A 16,824-nucleotide genomic window follows, 5' to 3' on the forward strand; every position below is an offset into this window, starting at 1 on the left:
ATCAACCTTGTGAGTTGCTAAATGTTGTACCTTCATTAAATGTAACCGTATTGCTACACTTAGAGGCGCCCTCTCTTCTCTTTTATACTCTGGAGCTCCTGCTGGATTTTGCTTCTAATCCCCTTGTGGAGGCTTCCATTTGTGGATGGACATTTTATGGTTACACAACCGATCACATTGTATAATCTTTTTCTATGGACTATAAACTGAAGGACTTATGAATAAATGGTTGTGGAACGAATCATTTGAGTTTCCATTATTTCCTATGGGGAAATTCGCTTTGATATACAAGTGCTGTGTATTACAAGCATGTTTCCAGAACGAATTATGCTCACAATCCAAGGTTTTACTGCGTATATATGTATATATATATATATATATATATATATATATATATATATATATATATATATATATATATACATATTATATATGCTAAATATTATTTAAATAAAAAAATACTAACATATTGTCATGATTACCATTTTCAGGTAGTATTTTTACACTGTTTAAGGCATAGTCATTAAATGGTTGATTTCGCCCCTAAATCCCCAATTGTCTTTGTTCTGTTTTACATGATAGAATCATTGTCGATTGGCCCTGTGACAAACCTTCGTGTCTTGGAAGCAAGAGGAGGGCGAATCCGACTGGCCTGGAGAGGAGTATCTAGAGCGACAGAATACAGAATCCTGATCCGAAATTCAGAAGGTAAGTTTAAACTTTTCTTTAACAACCGTTAAACTCAAATTACTGCCCAGAACATAGCGGCAGAATTCATTTCGTCTTGTAATTGGTAGTCTCAGGGGCATTCCAAGGGCATCGGGATGCCTTCTTGTAGCCTCTTAAGCTCCCGTCCTTTGAGTAATAAAAACCATTCTGTCTGTAGTTTGGCGTTTTTTATCTATCTTGTTGTTAAAGCTAAACTGTAAATATCCTTATGCCCCGTACACACGGTCGGATTTTCCGACGGAAAATGTGTGATAGGACCTTGTTATGGGAATTTCCGACAATGTGTGCGCTCCATCACACATTTTCCATGGGATTTTCCGACACACAAAGTTTGAGAGCAGGCTATAAAATTTTCCGACAACAAAATCCGTTGTCAGAATTTCCAATCGTGTGTACACAAATCCGACGCACAAAGTGCCACGCATGCTCAGAATAAATAAAGAGATGAAAGCTATTGGCTACTGCCCCGTTTATAGTCCTGACATACGTGTTTTACGTCACCGCGTACAGAATGATCGGATTTTCCGACAACTTTGTGTGACCGTGTGTATGCAAGACAAGTTTGAGCCAACATCCGTTGGAAAAAATCCATGGATTTTGTTGTCGGAATGTCCGATCAATGTCCGACCGTGTGTACGGGGCATAACAGGGGGCCCCCAGCACTACAAGGGTTAAAAACACATTAATAGACATGTTTGTTTGTTTCATTGGAATTTCCAAATCTTTGAATTTCCGAATCTTCGAATTTCTGAATTTTCAAATTTCTGAATTTTCAAATTTCGGAATTTAAAAATTTCAGAGTTTTCAAATTTCAGAATTTTCACATTTCCGAATTTCCAAATCTCCGATTTTTCTAATTTTCGGACTTCTGAAATTTCGAATTTTCGAATTTTCCAATTTCCGAATTTCCGAGATTTCGAATTTCCGAGATTTCAAATTTCTGAAATTTTAAATTTGTGGGAAAATTGAAATTCGGAAATTCGGAAATTTCCGAATTAACAAATTTGTCAAAATTCGTTAAAAAACTAATTTGGAACTAAACGAATTGCATGTCTACACATTAAGAGGGTAGAGGAATAAGGTATAATAGTAGGCTTCTTCCAACCAGGACCAAACCAGTGAAATCAGGCCCCCAAAGCTTTTACTCTAGGGTTCTTCAGTTCTCGGTCTGATGTCATTATTTACAATGTAGAACCAAAAGTCCTGCATTGTCTGTGAGGGCGGTGAGGGCCTGCCCACAACCTGGAGCACCAGAGAGAAGAGGTGAGTGCAGGAAACCTACTGCATGCTCCAGTAGACTTCCTGTGCAACCAGTCCCAAAACAGAGGCTTTTGGGAGCTGGTTGAACAGGTTAGAGGAAGCCTATTGGATCCAGATATAAGGAAATTATTACGCCTTATTCCTCTACCCCTAAGTGTAATACTTACTATATTTCTTGCTCCAGCAGGTTTTCTGCACTCACCTCTTCTCTCTGATTCTCTGAATTGTGGGCAGGCCTTCACCATCCTCCCATACAATGCAGTACTATTGGTCCTGCGTTGTATATGATTACAGATTGTGATTGCTGACTGGATAGGGCACAGGCTTCAGGGACCTGGTTGCACAAGCTGGAGGAAGCCTTCCGGAGAAACAAATAAGGTTTTCATCTGGTGCCCAGTGTAGGATTTAATATAACAAGTTAAAGTATAAACAAAAGGCAAAACTTTTTTTTTGGTTGTGGACAAGAGTGGAGATGCATTAGAACACTTGTCAGTTTTTATTGCTGCCTCAGCCCCCGTTAAGGCAATTTATCCTTTCTATTTGTCCTGTTTACCAGATAAAAGAAAATCCCAAATTTTTGGGTGGTCCCCAGAAAAATAATAGAGGGGAAATCTTCCACTTCCCCAAGGAATTCCTTTAATTTACAGGGATTCCCCCTCTTTTCCTGTTTTGGCTATGTGACAGGAAGAGAAGTTTCCGCAATAGGACACAGATGACAAAAAATAAACTGACAGAAGTTATAACCCTTCCTTGCTCTATCCAAATTGGAAAAAAAAAAGTTTTGCCTATAGTTCTACTTTAACCACTTACGGAGCGCCGCCGTCATTATACGGCGGCAATTTGAAGTGCAATATCGTTGTTATGGCAGCAGCTAGCTGCCATAACCCCGGTATCCACTTCTTCCGTGGACGGTCTGCTTTCAGATAAAAGTGGTCGCATCGGTGGATTCGCTGCGAGATCACTTTTATCGGTGGTGGGAGAGGCCCCCCCCCCCCCCGCCGATTTCCAGTGCCCGCGATCGCATCCTCTGCCCTGCTTGGCATGGAGCTGAGTGAGTGGAAGATGGCCCCCACCTGGCTCCATACAATTTCAGGGCGGAAGTGACGTCAAAACGCCCATAGCTCTTAAAGGGACATTTTTAATTTTTTTTCAAACTACTTTTTTTTTATTTTTATTTTTTAATTGCATTTTTGTGTAAATATGAGATCTGAGGTCTTTTTGACCCCAGATTTCATATTTAAGAGGTCCTGTCATGCATTTTTTTAATTACAAGGGATGTTTACATTTCTTGTAATAGGAATAAAAGTGACACAATTATTTTTTTTTTTAAAAGAACAGTGTAAAAATAAAAAGTAACATTTTTTTTTTAACTCGCCCCGTCCCCCCGAGCTCTCGTGCAGTAGCGAACCTATACGTGAGTAGCTCTCGCATATAAAAACGGTGTTCAAACCACACATGTGAGGTATTTCTGCCATCTGTAGAGCGAGAGCAATAATTCTAGCCCTAGACCTCCTCTGTAACTCGAAACATGCAACATGTAGAATTTTTTAAACGTCGCCTATGGCGATTTTTAAAGGATAAAAATTTCTCGCCATTCCACGAGCGGGCGCAATTTTTAAGCGTGACATGTTGGGTATCAATTTACTTGGCGTAACATTATCTTTCACAATATAAAAAAAAATGGGCTAACTTTACTGTTGTCTTATTTTTTAATTCAAAAAAGTGTATCTTTTCCAAACAAAGTGCCCTTGTAAGACCGCTGCGCAAATACGGTGTGATAGAAAGTATTGTAACGACCGTCATTTTATTCTCTAGGGTGTTAGAAAAAAAAAAGTATATAATGTTTGGGGGATTCTAAGTAATTTTCTAGTAAAAAAAAACGGATTTTAAAATCCCATTCATTTCTATGGCACCTGTTCACTCCTGAGCATTTTGTCACCTGGAGCATAAGGCCTGAAAATCGCCCTAAGCTCAAAAAAGAACATGAGCTTCTTTGGGGCAGATTACAGGTGTTTTTCTGCCTTTTACATTGGTGACCTGAACAAAAAGACGCACGACTTTCAAACGCTCTTTGTGAATGCAGCTTTGGGCCCCTTTCACACTTATACAACTTGTCCCACGATTTGGGACTGCAAAGTAGCATGACAAGTCGTCCCCCATGATTTCCAATGATAACCATTCATAGTAGCACAACTTCAAGTCATGGCGACTTCAAAGTAGTCCCTGTACTACTTTGGTCCCACTTTGATCCTACTTCAGCCCATTGAATATCTGAAGTCGGATCAAAGTCGGATTGCCTATTAATGGATCCGACTTTGGCATGCGACTTGTGCTCTGATGATCTTGAAGGGGAAGTCCATGCTAAATTTTTTTTTTAAAAATGGCATGGGTTCCCCCTCCAAGAGCATACCAGGCCCTTCGGTCTGGTATGGATTTTAAGGGGTACCCCCACGCCATTTTTTCCCCCCAAAATCTATACGAGACCCTTATCCGAGCACACAGCCCGGCAGGTCAGGAAAGGGGGTGGGGATAAACGAGCAACCCCCCCTCCGAACCGTACCAGGCCGCATGCCCTCAATATGGGAGGTGGGTGCTTTGGGGCAGGGGCCCCCCACTCCAAAGCACCTTGTCCCCATGTTGATGAGGACAAGGGCCTCTTCCCGACAAACCTGGCCGTTGGTTGTCGGGGTCTGCAGGGCAGGGGAGGTTATCGGAATCTGGAAGCCCCCTTTAACAAGGGGGCCCCCTGATCCGGGCCCCCCACCCTATGTGAATGAGTATGGGGTACATTGTACCCCTACCCATTTACCTAAAAAAAAAGTGTTAAAAACAAAACACAGTACACAGGTTTTTAAAGTCATTTATTAGGTAGCTCCGGGATCTCTTCCGACTTCTTCTCCCCTCTCCGGCTCTTCTGCCTCCTCCACTGATGTCTTCTGCCGGTTCTTCTCCCTTCTCTAGGTCTTCTCTGCTGATGTCTTCTAGCCCTTTTCGGTTCTTCTCCCTCTGTCCACTGTCTTCTACCTCTGCCAGCTCTAATGCTGGGTGTGTGGTATGCCACTACTTATATTGGCATGGAGCGGGGTCACCAGAGCCCTCCCCTTATGACATCACTGCCCGGGGCATGATGGGGAATGACATCACCACCTGGGGCATGATGGGCAGTGGGGTCATAAGGCACGGGCCTCCGGTGACCCCGCCCCATGCCAATATTAGTAGTGGCACACCACACACTCAGCATTAGAGCGGGAGAGAGCGTTGAGTCAACATCGGAATAAGCACAGAGGGAGAAGGCAGCGGAGAAGACCCAGCAAAAGAGCGAGCAATAGAGCGAGAAGATAGTGAAGAAGAACTGGAAAGGGCTAGAAGACATCAGTGGAGAAGAGCCAGAGAGGGGAGAAGAAGTCGGAAGGGACCCCGGACCCCGGTTACTTTAAAAACATGTGTACTGTTTTATTTTTGACACTTTTTTTAGGTGAATGGGTAGGGGTACAATGTACCCCATACTCATTCACATAGGGTGGGGGGGCCAGGATCTGGGGGGGCAGAGCCCCCCCTGCCCAAAAGCACCCATCCCCCCATGTTGAGGGCATGCGGCCTGGTACGGTTCAGGAAGGGGGGGGGGGGGGCGCTCGCTCATCCCCACCCACTTTCCTGACCTGCCGGGCTGTGTGCTCAGATAAGGGTCTGGTATGGTTTTTGGGGGGACTCCCATGCAGTTTTTTCAGCGCGGGGGTTCCCCTTAAAATCCATGGCAGACCGAAGGACCTGGTATGTTCTTGGAGGGGGAACCCATGCAGGTTTTTTATTTTACATTGTGCGTGGAGTTCCCCCTAACGATTCATACCAGACAGTGCCTGGTATTGGGGATCAAATTCAGATCCCTGTTCAATAAAGTCGGACTTCAAGTCGCAGGGAAAAATCGGATCCACAGTCGTACGACTGTCTTCTCAAAATCGCGCGACTTTGAAGTCGCACAAGTGTGAAAGGGGCCTTAGATTTACCAAAACCATATAATAGGAGGTCAAACCTAAACACTTTTAATTTGTATGCATTCAGGCAGGTCCTTGTACTACATAGCTGAAGGTAAATCTAAAGAAAATTGAATAAGAAAATTGTATGGTGTATGGCCAGCTTAAGCCATTCAGCCATCTGGAATGAGCCGTAAAGCAAAACTTTTGTGTAGCACTGCAAAACAGTAAACAGAGACTGAGGCTGGTCATACACCAGTAGAATGTTCGCACAGATATTTTGAAAAATTGTTATAGGATTCCATCTTGCCATCGAGTCAAATAATTATGTTTGAAAGCCAATACATTTCTTCCAGGTGCTACTAAAATAGAATTGCGTGTTTTTCTTTTTTCTTTTATTCTTTAGACAGTGCACTAATTGCTTTTCTTCTAGACATATTAAACAATCACAGTTAAACAAATTTTGTTTGTTCATGAAAACATTTCCATCTTGCTTCTATTCATCCCTAGAAAAGAAAATGATTGTTGATGTGTATATCCCAGTATTATCAGTCATTGTAGAAAGTCTACAGTCTCTGGCTGCAATGAGGTACGGGAACTTATGTATTTAGCTTTACCTTTGTTGTGTATGTTTACAACTAGATGGGACGGAGAGAAGCCAAGTGATTCCAGGAGATCAGACAACCTTTGATCTGGCTGATGTGCAGGAAGGCATCACGTATGTAGTGAGGGTGACTCCAGTGGTGGGGACGAGAGAAGGATCACCCGTGACCATCAACGTCAAAACAGGTTTGACTCCATGCTAACTTTGCGATTCTTTATTCCAACCTATGAAGCCCTCAGCCGACATGTACACTATCACTTATCTTTATTAGTCTTTAAATGTCCAACTTATGCCTTTAGGATTCCTCTCATGTTGCGCCTTTTCTCCGATACTCTTTTTCTTATCCCATTAGATATTCGGCAAACTCTTTTTCAAAACTCTCTCAAAACTCATACTTAAACTCATCTTATAAGTCTGTTTTTGTACCATATGCTTGATAAATTTGTCCTCTTGCCTGTGCAATGTTAGGGTCACAACCTGTTAGTTGAAACCCCAAATACGGGCCCTCAATATATTTTGGGATCCCCAGGCTGTTACAAATTTGGTTAAAGGGTCATTTCCCCCTAAAGCTAATATTTTACTTTTTGGCAAATGTTGGAGAGTTACATCACCTGGCAGTTCCTCCTGGGGATAATAGGTGATGAGTCCCAGAGTCTGCACATTTGCTGGAGCCATTATGATGGACTCCTTATATCACTGCTGGATTTACTATAATTTATTTTCGTTAATGGAGAATTAAAAAGGAGGTGATGGAACATACAAATGGGGATGGGAACACCAGAAACTTCCTAGGTGGACAGAACAAAGTCGGAATTTAAGGCTGGCGTATTTCACTATCCAAGAAGCAGAAGAAGCCAGGGATGGACTCAGCCTACCTGGCTCAACCTGTAGCTAAAAAATCATACTTGGGATGGTCAGTACTTTACTTGTCAAGAGCACTTTACTTGTTCATTGAGAAAAACATTTGATGATCTCAATGGTAAACCGATATTCAAGAGTCCATGGAAACCTTGGGATTTTTCTATTTGTTAGGTTCTGCTTGTAATGCTTGTAAAACACATCTGCTTCCTTTCCTTTTGTGCCCAATTTTTCTTTGTTTCCTTTTTTGTTTCCATAAATGTATGTATTGATAAATGCTAGTATGATGTTGCTGGACTACATAAATCAATCAATGGAAATCAGTAATAATACTTCAGAAATTCCTATAATGGAGATTCTTTTTTTCTAAATTTTATGTGATTACAGCAGAAGTAGGTATTGCTGGAGTGGGCAACCTTCGAGTGACGGAGACAACATCCAACAGAATCCGCATTGTCTGGACTGGGATAGCAAGAGCTACAGGATACAGAGTTAGATGGAGACTAAGTGATGGTAAATCAGAGTTTTTTTAAAAATTAAAACTAAAGTGATTACTTATAAAGTCATAAATATTTAAGCATTTTTATTCTTTACACATAAGACAAGTTTCAGGCAAATTCAGTAAACATTTGAACACAAAAAGGACCAGAACTAATGAATCCAACCTGCCTGCAGCAATTGAATGTCAGCACCATGGGATTGGTTTACTAAAGGCAACTAGATTGTGCACTTTGGAAGTGCAGAGCTTAGTAAATAATGTGAAGCTCCACTTTGCAAAGAATATCCAATCACATGCAAGGAAAATTAAAAAAAAAAAAAAGACAGCGTTTTTACTTGCATATGATTGGATGATGGAAGTCAGCAGAACTTCCCCTCATTTACAAAGCTCTGAAGCAACTGCACTTGCAGAGTGCACACTCTATGTGACTTTAGTAAATCAACCCCCATGGAATGACATAAAGCAGGGGTCTCCAAACTATGGCCTAAAAGCCACATCTGGCCCACTATAAAAATTTATCTGATCTTCAGCTAGTCAGTGGAGTGTCTTCAATGTGCAAAATTAAAAATTAAAGTGGTTCTCAAGGTAGAAGTTTTTTTTTTATCTTAATGCATTGTATGCATTAAGATAAAAAACCTGTGTGCATCAGCCTTCCCAGCACCCCCTTAATACTTACCTGAGCCCCATCTCCATCCAGTGATGTTGCACGTGAGCCTCGGCTGTCTGGGACTCTCCCTCCTGATTGGCTATGACACAGCAGCGGGTACCATCGGCTCCCACTGCTGTCAATCAAAGTCAGTGAGCCAATGATGAGAGAGAGGGGACGGGGCCAAGCAGTGGCTCCGTGTCTGAATGGACACACAAAGCATTGGCCTCAGCTCGGGTGCCCCCATAGCAAGCTGCACATGGCAGGAGGGAGGGGCCAGGAGTGCCGTCGAGGGACCCCAGAAGGAGATCTGGGCTGCTCTGTGCAATACCACTGCACAGAGCAGATAAGTATAACATGTTTGTTATTTAAAAAAAAAAAAACAAGACTTTTTTTTTTTTCCTTTCCCTTCTCCTTCTTCTCTCTTTTTTTTTCCCCTCTTCTTTTTTTCAATTATTTTATTTATTCAATCATAAGACAAATACGAGAATGTACACAGGAGAAAAGAATAACACACCATCAAATTTAAACATTTCATAATAAGAACCCAACATTATATCTTGCAATAAATTGGGTCACTATCTAGAATAACTCAACACCTTCACAATAAAAAATAAGACTTTAATATCACTTTAAGGTCAGCAAAGTCTGCCTCTGTTAGCCACAGGATCTACCCTTGTGGCTAACAGAGGCCGGAGTCCGGAAAGGATTAGAGAAGCTTGACATAAATAACAAGCAGAAAGGGTGAGCTGATGTGATTTGGGTAGAGGTAGTGCTCAGTCCTCAATAGTATGCACACAACAAAAAACAAAATAGCCCATGGGACTTTTGCAGAGTCACACCTCAAACCTCAAAAGTACAATTTTACTTTTGAGGTTTGAGGTGTGACTCTGCAAAAGTCCCATGGGCTATTTTGTTTTTTGTTGTGTGCTTGACATAAATAAATCACAAGGACAAGATGGCTTACACCCGAGAGTCCTTAAAGAACTCAGTCAGGTTATAGCCAGACCGATATTCCTAATGTACACGGACAGCATACTGACAGGATTGGTACCAGCTGATTGTCGAAAAGCCCACGTGGTACCAATATTCAAAAATGGGCAGAGATCTGTTCCTGGGAACTATAGGCCTGTCAGTCTAATGTCGGTAGTTTGCAAACTATTTGAGGGGATGATAAGGGACCATATCCAAGAATGTGCTGATGTAAACAGTATAATTAGCAGTAATCATCATGGGTTTACGAAAGGTCACTCTTGCCAAAGCAACCTATTACCATTCTACGAGGAAGGGAGCTGCCATCTGGACAAATGTAGGCCAATGGATGTGGTATATCTGGATTTTGATAGAGCATTTGATACAGTCCCCCACAAACGCTTTATCTACAAGCTGAGGTCTGTAGGCATGGAACATAGGGTATGTACCTGGATAGAAAACTGGCTCTTGGGGCCTGTCCAAAGGGTGGTGAAAAATAACGTATACTCAGAATGGTCTAGAGTGGTTAGTGGGGTATTTGATTAATCTATTTATAAATTATATAGAGGATGGGATAAATAGCTCAATCTCAGTGTTTGCTGACGACACAAAAATATGCAGGGCAATAACAACACAGCAGGATATAGAAACTTTACAAGAGGCCTGAATAAATTAATGGAGTGGGCTACTACATGGCAAATGAAGTTTAATACTGGTAAATGTAAGGGAATGCACTTGGGGGGTAGGGGGAGAATCCCTAGGGGCTTCCAGGATGAAGAAAGATCCAGGGGTCCTAGTAGAAGACAGACTGAGCAATAGCATGCAGTGTCAAGCTGCAGCTTCCAAAGCCAGCGAAATATTAGCATGCATTAACCACTTCAGTTCCGGAAGATTTGGCTGCTCAATGACCGACCAGGCCATTTTTTGCGATTCAGCACTGCGTCACTTTAACTGACAATTGCGCGGTCGTGCAACGTTTTACCCAAACAAAATCGTCCTTTTTTTCCCACAAGTAGAGCTTTCTTTTGATGGTATTTGATCACCTCTGCGGTTTTTATTTTGGGCTATAAACAAAAAAAGAGCGCCAATTTTGAAAAAACACAATATTTTGTACTTTTTGCTATAATAAATATCCCCAATTTTTTTTTTTCATTTTTTCCTCAGTTTAGGCCGATATGTATTCTTCTATTACTCTTCATATTTTTGATAATAAAAATCGCAATAAGCGCATATTGGTTTGCACAAAAGTTATAGCATCTACAAAATAGGGGATAGATTTATGGCATTTTTTATTGTTTTTTTTTTTTTTACTAGTAATGGCCGCGATTAGCAATTTTTATCGGGACTGCGACATTATGGCGGACACATCGGACACTTTTGACACATTTTTGGAACCATTGGCATGTATACGCCGATCAGTGCTATAAGAATGCACTGATTACTGTGTAAATGTCAGTGGCAGGGAAGGGGTTAACACTAGGGGGCAATCAAGGGGTTAACTGTGTTTCCTAGGGAGTGATTCTAACTGTGGGGGGATGGGAATGACTGAGTGAGGAGACCGATTGTTGTTCTTACCCCCTAGTTGTCAAAAGGCGAACCGACTTTCAGTTACGTCGGTTCGCCCAAGGGAGCCAACCTGCCGCAGTACACCTGCGGCGGCTGGTCGGGAAGGGGGTTAAAAAGGGAATTTACTCCAGATATAAAACGATCATTGTGCCACTTTATAAAACTCTGGTTCGGCCGCATCTGGATTATTCCATCCAGTTTTGGTCACCAATCTTCAGAAGGGATGTGCTGGAGCTGGAGAGAGTCCAGCGAAGGGCAACGAAATTAAGGGGACTGGGGGACCTCAATTATGAGGAGTGACTACAAGCGCTAAATTTATTCTCCCTGGAGAAGAGATGCTTGAGAGGAGATATGATTGTGATGTACAAATAGCTCAATGGTGATCACAGCATAAGTATGAAACTTTTCAATCCCAGGGAGTGTAGGAGCACACGGGGCCACACAATGAGACTGGAAGAGAAGAGGTTTAACCTCAAGCTGCGTAGGGGGTTTGTCACTGCCAGGGTGGTAAGGATGTGGAACTCTCTTCCACAATCAGTGGTGTCAGCAGAAAGTATGCATACCTCCCAACCTTTTAGATGGGAAAGAGGGACACCTATCAGCAAAAGTATGCAGGCATAGGACACACCCCTTGACACCCCCCCTTAAAGGAGAATTGTAAAAAAAAAAAAACAAGATTGGTTAAACCCACAAGTGCTTTTTATACCACTACTATTCCTTTATATTGGCTTTTGGAATTTACAAATGCAACAATTTAGAAATCAGATGAAAGGTTTAGCGCTGGAAAACACTTTTTGATAGATAAAAAGTGCATTTTATATACAACTATATAGATCAGACCAAAATGAGGGACAAATGAGGAGGAAAGAGGGACATTGCTCTAAATCAGGGACAGTCCCTAGAAAATCAGGGACAGTTGGGAGCTATGAGTATGGATAGGTTTAAAAGACTTTTGGATGTGCATCTTAACGTAAACAATTAAGGGGATATGGTAAATGATTTTTCTACACACGCCTACACAGGTTGAACTGGATGGACTGTTGTCTTTATTTAACCTTACTTACTATGTTACTATGTCTAGCCTTCAACCCTCTTCAACTCACACCTGGACCCTGCTAATGGGTACCCTAACATAAGGGGAGACTCTGATGAGGATCCTGATGTAAGGGGGCACTTTGGTGTAAGAGGGACTCTGGGGATGGGGGTTCTGATGTAACGGGACTCTGATGGAGACTCTGATGTAAAAGGGAATCAAATGGGGACAGTGACGTAGAGGGGACTACAAATATTCGTAAAATATTCGTAAAACATACAATGTGGATCTTATACTAAAGAGTTTCGAGAACCTTGATATAAAGTGTTGGAGTTGGCTTGCCCAAATCCATTCAGTCATTTTGTAATTGGTTGAAATTGCCTTACCATCGCCATGTGTGTGGTGGTGGCACAATGTGACAATTTCAGTCAATTCCAGCTACTTCTATCCATTAGGAATAGCAAACATGATTTCAAGAATTCACAAGCATTAAAGCAACCTACCAGCCCCGAATTTAAATGACCACCAGAATACAGCCGATTATAAGGTCAAAACTATGCAGTAAATAGACAGCTCAATACAGTTTATTGAGAGTGAATCAATATCAGAAAAAAAAGACAAATCCTGATTTTGCCATTGGGTTTGATTAGGACAATTTCAATCTCATCTCCTTGCTGTTGATCAAAACCACCATTTTATGTGTTTGATGCCTTTAAAATTAAAAAAAAAAAGAATGTATTCAAAAGGTTTTTTTCCTGTTAAGGTCGGGAGATCATAAGAACCCTTCCAGCTGGGGCAACATCATTCGACATTGATGAACTGCAAGCAAATACAGTGTATATCATAGGGGTGACCGCTCTAGCCGGTAACACAGAAAGCAGCCCGGCGACCGTCACGGCTCGCACAGGTAAGTCGACTTTTATGGCATGTATCAAAGTTTTGGGCTAAGAACTTTAAAGTACGGTATATCAAAAGCCCAAACTTTTTGTTTTGGATAGAATAAAGATTGGTTAAAACCCCAGTCAATTTTTTGTGCCATCTATATCTTACTGGGGAAATTTCTCCTAAATTACTGTCCCACAGACCCAATAGAAAGTAAGATGATATCTTTAAAAAGTGAGGAAAATTCCCTCTTTGACAGTTACCACCAGAACAACTCCCCATTGGAACATTTCACCTTTTATCCCTGTTCTGGTGACTCAACTTTTTAAAATTTTCCCTCACTTTTAGTCTCAGTGAAAATGGCCATCAGGACAAATACAGAGAATGAATCTCCCCAGCAGAGATACCGACAGCAAGATGTTCTAGCCCTTCCGCAATCTATCCAAACCTAAACCTATGAAGGGCTGGTGTCTTCTAAAGCCAATCATAGATCATCACAATTGATGTAACACAGCAACTGGGGATGAATTGGAAAACATGGCATCCACGATGACCCAACAATTTTATCCTTTTTCAGAATAGTCTTTTTTTTTTTACTTTACTTCTCTCCTGATAATCTGTACAGAAATATGTGAAATAGTGGCTTTACTTTGTAGTACCAACCCTTGTTGGTAATGGTTAGAGGTTCTGAGGAGGGAAGGTGGGGGCTGCTCCCTTGTTAGCCCATCTTGTTTCCATCTGACACTTTGTTATTCTCATCTGATCTCTGTAGGAAGTGACACGGTAGATAAAGTCACCAATCTGAGGGTTCAGAACCTTGGGGAAAACACCATACGCGTGGAATGGAGCCCGGTCCTCAGAGCCACGAATTACCGGATTACCTGGAGACGTAGAGATGGTAGGTCAACCTTTCTCTACTTTGTCAATGCTGGTCTTTATGTGCCCAGCTCACAAAATTTCAGAAGGTAAGGTGTTTAGGATAACATTGGGACTGTGAATTAGAATAACCATGGCCAGATGTTTGCCCCATAATGCCCTATGCCAACTATCCTATACTGCCAGTCATATGCAAGGGGAGAGGGCTTAATATCACACTTTATGGGATCAGAGGTAACATTCAAAAAAATATCAGTGAAGATGGCAGTTCACCTAAAACGAACTGTTAGAACCATGGCCTGATCTAGGGGGGTGCTGGGGAGGTCAGCGTCCCCCCACCCCAGATTTCAGTTGTGCCCCCCCCCCCCAAAGCAATCAGCTCCCCCCTCCCACCTAAGCCTGGGTCCCATAAGGTCTGCGGAGGCTGGCAGGGAGGTTGTACAAAATTTCACTTCAAATCTCAGACCTCAAAATTTCAAGTCCTAAACTACTAGCCAGGGCTTGAAGTTGCTTACAACCAGTTGCCCCACCAAACCCCTACCCTGTCCCTCCCCTAATTCCGCCCCTAAACACTCCCTCGTAAACTGTTAAATGTTTTATGCATAAGTAACTTACATATATAAATGTTAACTACAACAACTTTAACAAAATTAACATAAAGCATAAAGCCCTCAACATGGGGGGGATGGGTACTTTAGGGTAGGGCTCTGTCCCCCTAAAGCACCTTTCCCACCATGTTGATGGGGACAAGGGCCTCTTCCAGACAACCCTGGCCGGTGGTTGTCGGGGTCTGTGGGGGGCTTATTGGAATCTTGAAGCCCCCTTTAACAAGGGGGCCCCCAGCTCCTGCCCCCCCTTATGTGAATGGGTAGGGGTACATCGTACCCCCCCTATGTGAATGGGTAGGGGTACATCGTACCCCTACCCATTAACCCCAAAAAGCAGTGACATTTTAAATAAAACAAGAGCCAGTTTTTGACAAGTCCTTTATTTAAAAAATAGCTCTGAGCTGTGTTCTCCCGCTGCCGTCTTCTCCCGCTGCTGTCGTCTCCCAATGCCGTCTTCTCCCAGTGCCCTCTTCTCCCAGTGCCGTCTTCTCCCAGTGCCATCTTCTCCCAGTGCCATCTTCTCCCAGTGCCGTCTTCTCCCAGTGCAGTCTTCTCCCGGTGCTGTCTTCTTCCTCGCCGCCGGTTACCTACAACAAAAAAAAAGGGCGCTCTTCTTCTGTGGCTGTCTTCCTCCGTTGTGTTGTCGCCCACTGTCTGGAATCTCTTATATAGCCATGGGGCGTGGCCATCAGATGACATCATCCAGAGAGCCCACCCGGATGTCAGCGGATCGGATGTGCGTGGATGTTGTCCGCTAACATCCGTTTTTCATCCGTTCCATTTTTTAAACGGAAGAAAAATAGGGTCTCAAAAAACTGAACTTAATAGAGGTGGATGTCAGCATATGTCAGCGGATAATCATCTGCTAACGTCTGCTAGCCAATAGACATACATGTATGTCCGTTTTTCACCCGCCAACGGATGGAGTAAAAATGGACATACGGAACGTCCGTGTGAAAGGACCCATATAACAACAAAAAAAAAGAAAGGAATGTGGTGTATTTAGAGTATTTGACACCTGTAGTTGTTGGATATTAAGAATGGTTGGATGCAGGGATTCAAGGGGAAGTATGACCTCCTTACAGATAGCAAAAAAATGTTGGTGGTTACTTATCTTAAAGACAGGAATTGCTCGAAGGAACCCCTAGCAAAGACCCCTCTGCCCTTCTGGTGACAGTCATGTGATGGCGCTCTTTGCATGCACTATTGCCAGGGATAGTGGTTAGCTACTTAACTTTGGCAAAAAAATTGCATATCAGTTATAAGCCTGCTCAGTCTGATTTGGCTACACATTTTGGGGCATAAGGGTAATTGTTTGATATGGTTGATGGAGCAGAACATACAGTAGGTACTTATATGTTTCCATGCTTGGGAATGTAAAGGTTCACCTAGATTATAGTCAAAGCTTTTTCCTTTTTCTGTAATAATACCACTGTATAATATATGGTTTATTCTCACAGGGGTTGAAGTGTCTCGGCTGGTTACCAGGGATGTGACATCAGTCGACATTACAGATTTAGTGCCCGGGACTGTCTATACCATCTTTGTCGCAACACTTATCGGCTCAGTCGAGAGCGGAGCAGAATCTATCACTGCGGAAACTCGTATGTATTGCATAATATAATATATATATGTATATATATATATATATATATATATATATATATATATATATATATACATATATATTTATACATAAATACACTATGTTACCAAAAGTATTGGGACACCTGCCTTTACACGCACATGAACTTTAATGGCATCCCAGTCTTAGTCCGTAGGGTTCAATATTGAGTTGGCTCACCCATTGCAGCTATAAGAGCTTCAACTCTTCTGGGAAGGCTGTCCACAAGGTTTAGGAGTGTGTCTATGGGAATGTTTGACCATTCTTCCAGAAGCGCATTTGTGAGGTCAAGCACTGATGTGGATGTAAAGGCCTGGCTCGCAGTCTCCGCTCTAATTCATCCCAAAGGTGTTCTATCGGGTTGAGGTCAGGCCAATCAAGTTCCTCCACCCCAAATTCACTCATCCATGCCTTTATGGACCTTGCTTTGTGTACTGGTCCAAATCATTTGGTGGAGGGGGGGGGGGGTTATGGTGTGGGGTTGTCTTTCAGCTTGGGCCTTTAGTTCCAGTGAAGGGAACTCTTAAGGCATCAGCATACCAAGATATTTTGAATGATTTCATGCTCCCAACTTTGTGGGAACAGTTTGGGGATGGCCCCTTCCTGTTCCAACATGACTGCGCACAGGAATAGAGCGGAAATCTTCCAACAAGGACACTACAGTAGTTCTGGTGACAGCCAGAGATTCCATCACTT

General features: G+C 42.4%; 1 protein-coding gene across 1 annotated transcript in view; it reads left to right on the plus strand.

Annotated features, from left to right (window-relative positions):
* COL7A1 (collagen type VII alpha 1 chain) overlaps nt 1-16,824 on the plus strand; it is a 294,025-nt gene that overhangs the window by 113,372 nt on the left and 163,829 nt on the right. The window contains exons 17-22 of the mRNA XM_073591887.1: nt 583-708; nt 6,603-6,749; nt 7,810-7,935; nt 12,902-13,045; nt 13,793-13,918; nt 15,965-16,108. Coding sequence (XP_073447988.1) covers nt 583-708; nt 6,603-6,749; nt 7,810-7,935; nt 12,902-13,045; nt 13,793-13,918; nt 15,965-16,108 — 813 coding nt within the window. The remainder of the gene's footprint in view (nt 1-582; nt 709-6,602; nt 6,750-7,809; nt 7,936-12,901; nt 13,046-13,792; nt 13,919-15,964; nt 16,109-16,824) is intronic.

Source organism: Aquarana catesbeiana, linkage group LG07 (genome assembly GCF_042186555.1).
Source record: "Aquarana catesbeiana isolate 2022-GZ linkage group LG07, ASM4218655v1, whole genome shotgun sequence".
NCBI lineage: Eukaryota > Metazoa > Chordata > Amphibia > Anura > Ranidae > Aquarana > Aquarana catesbeiana.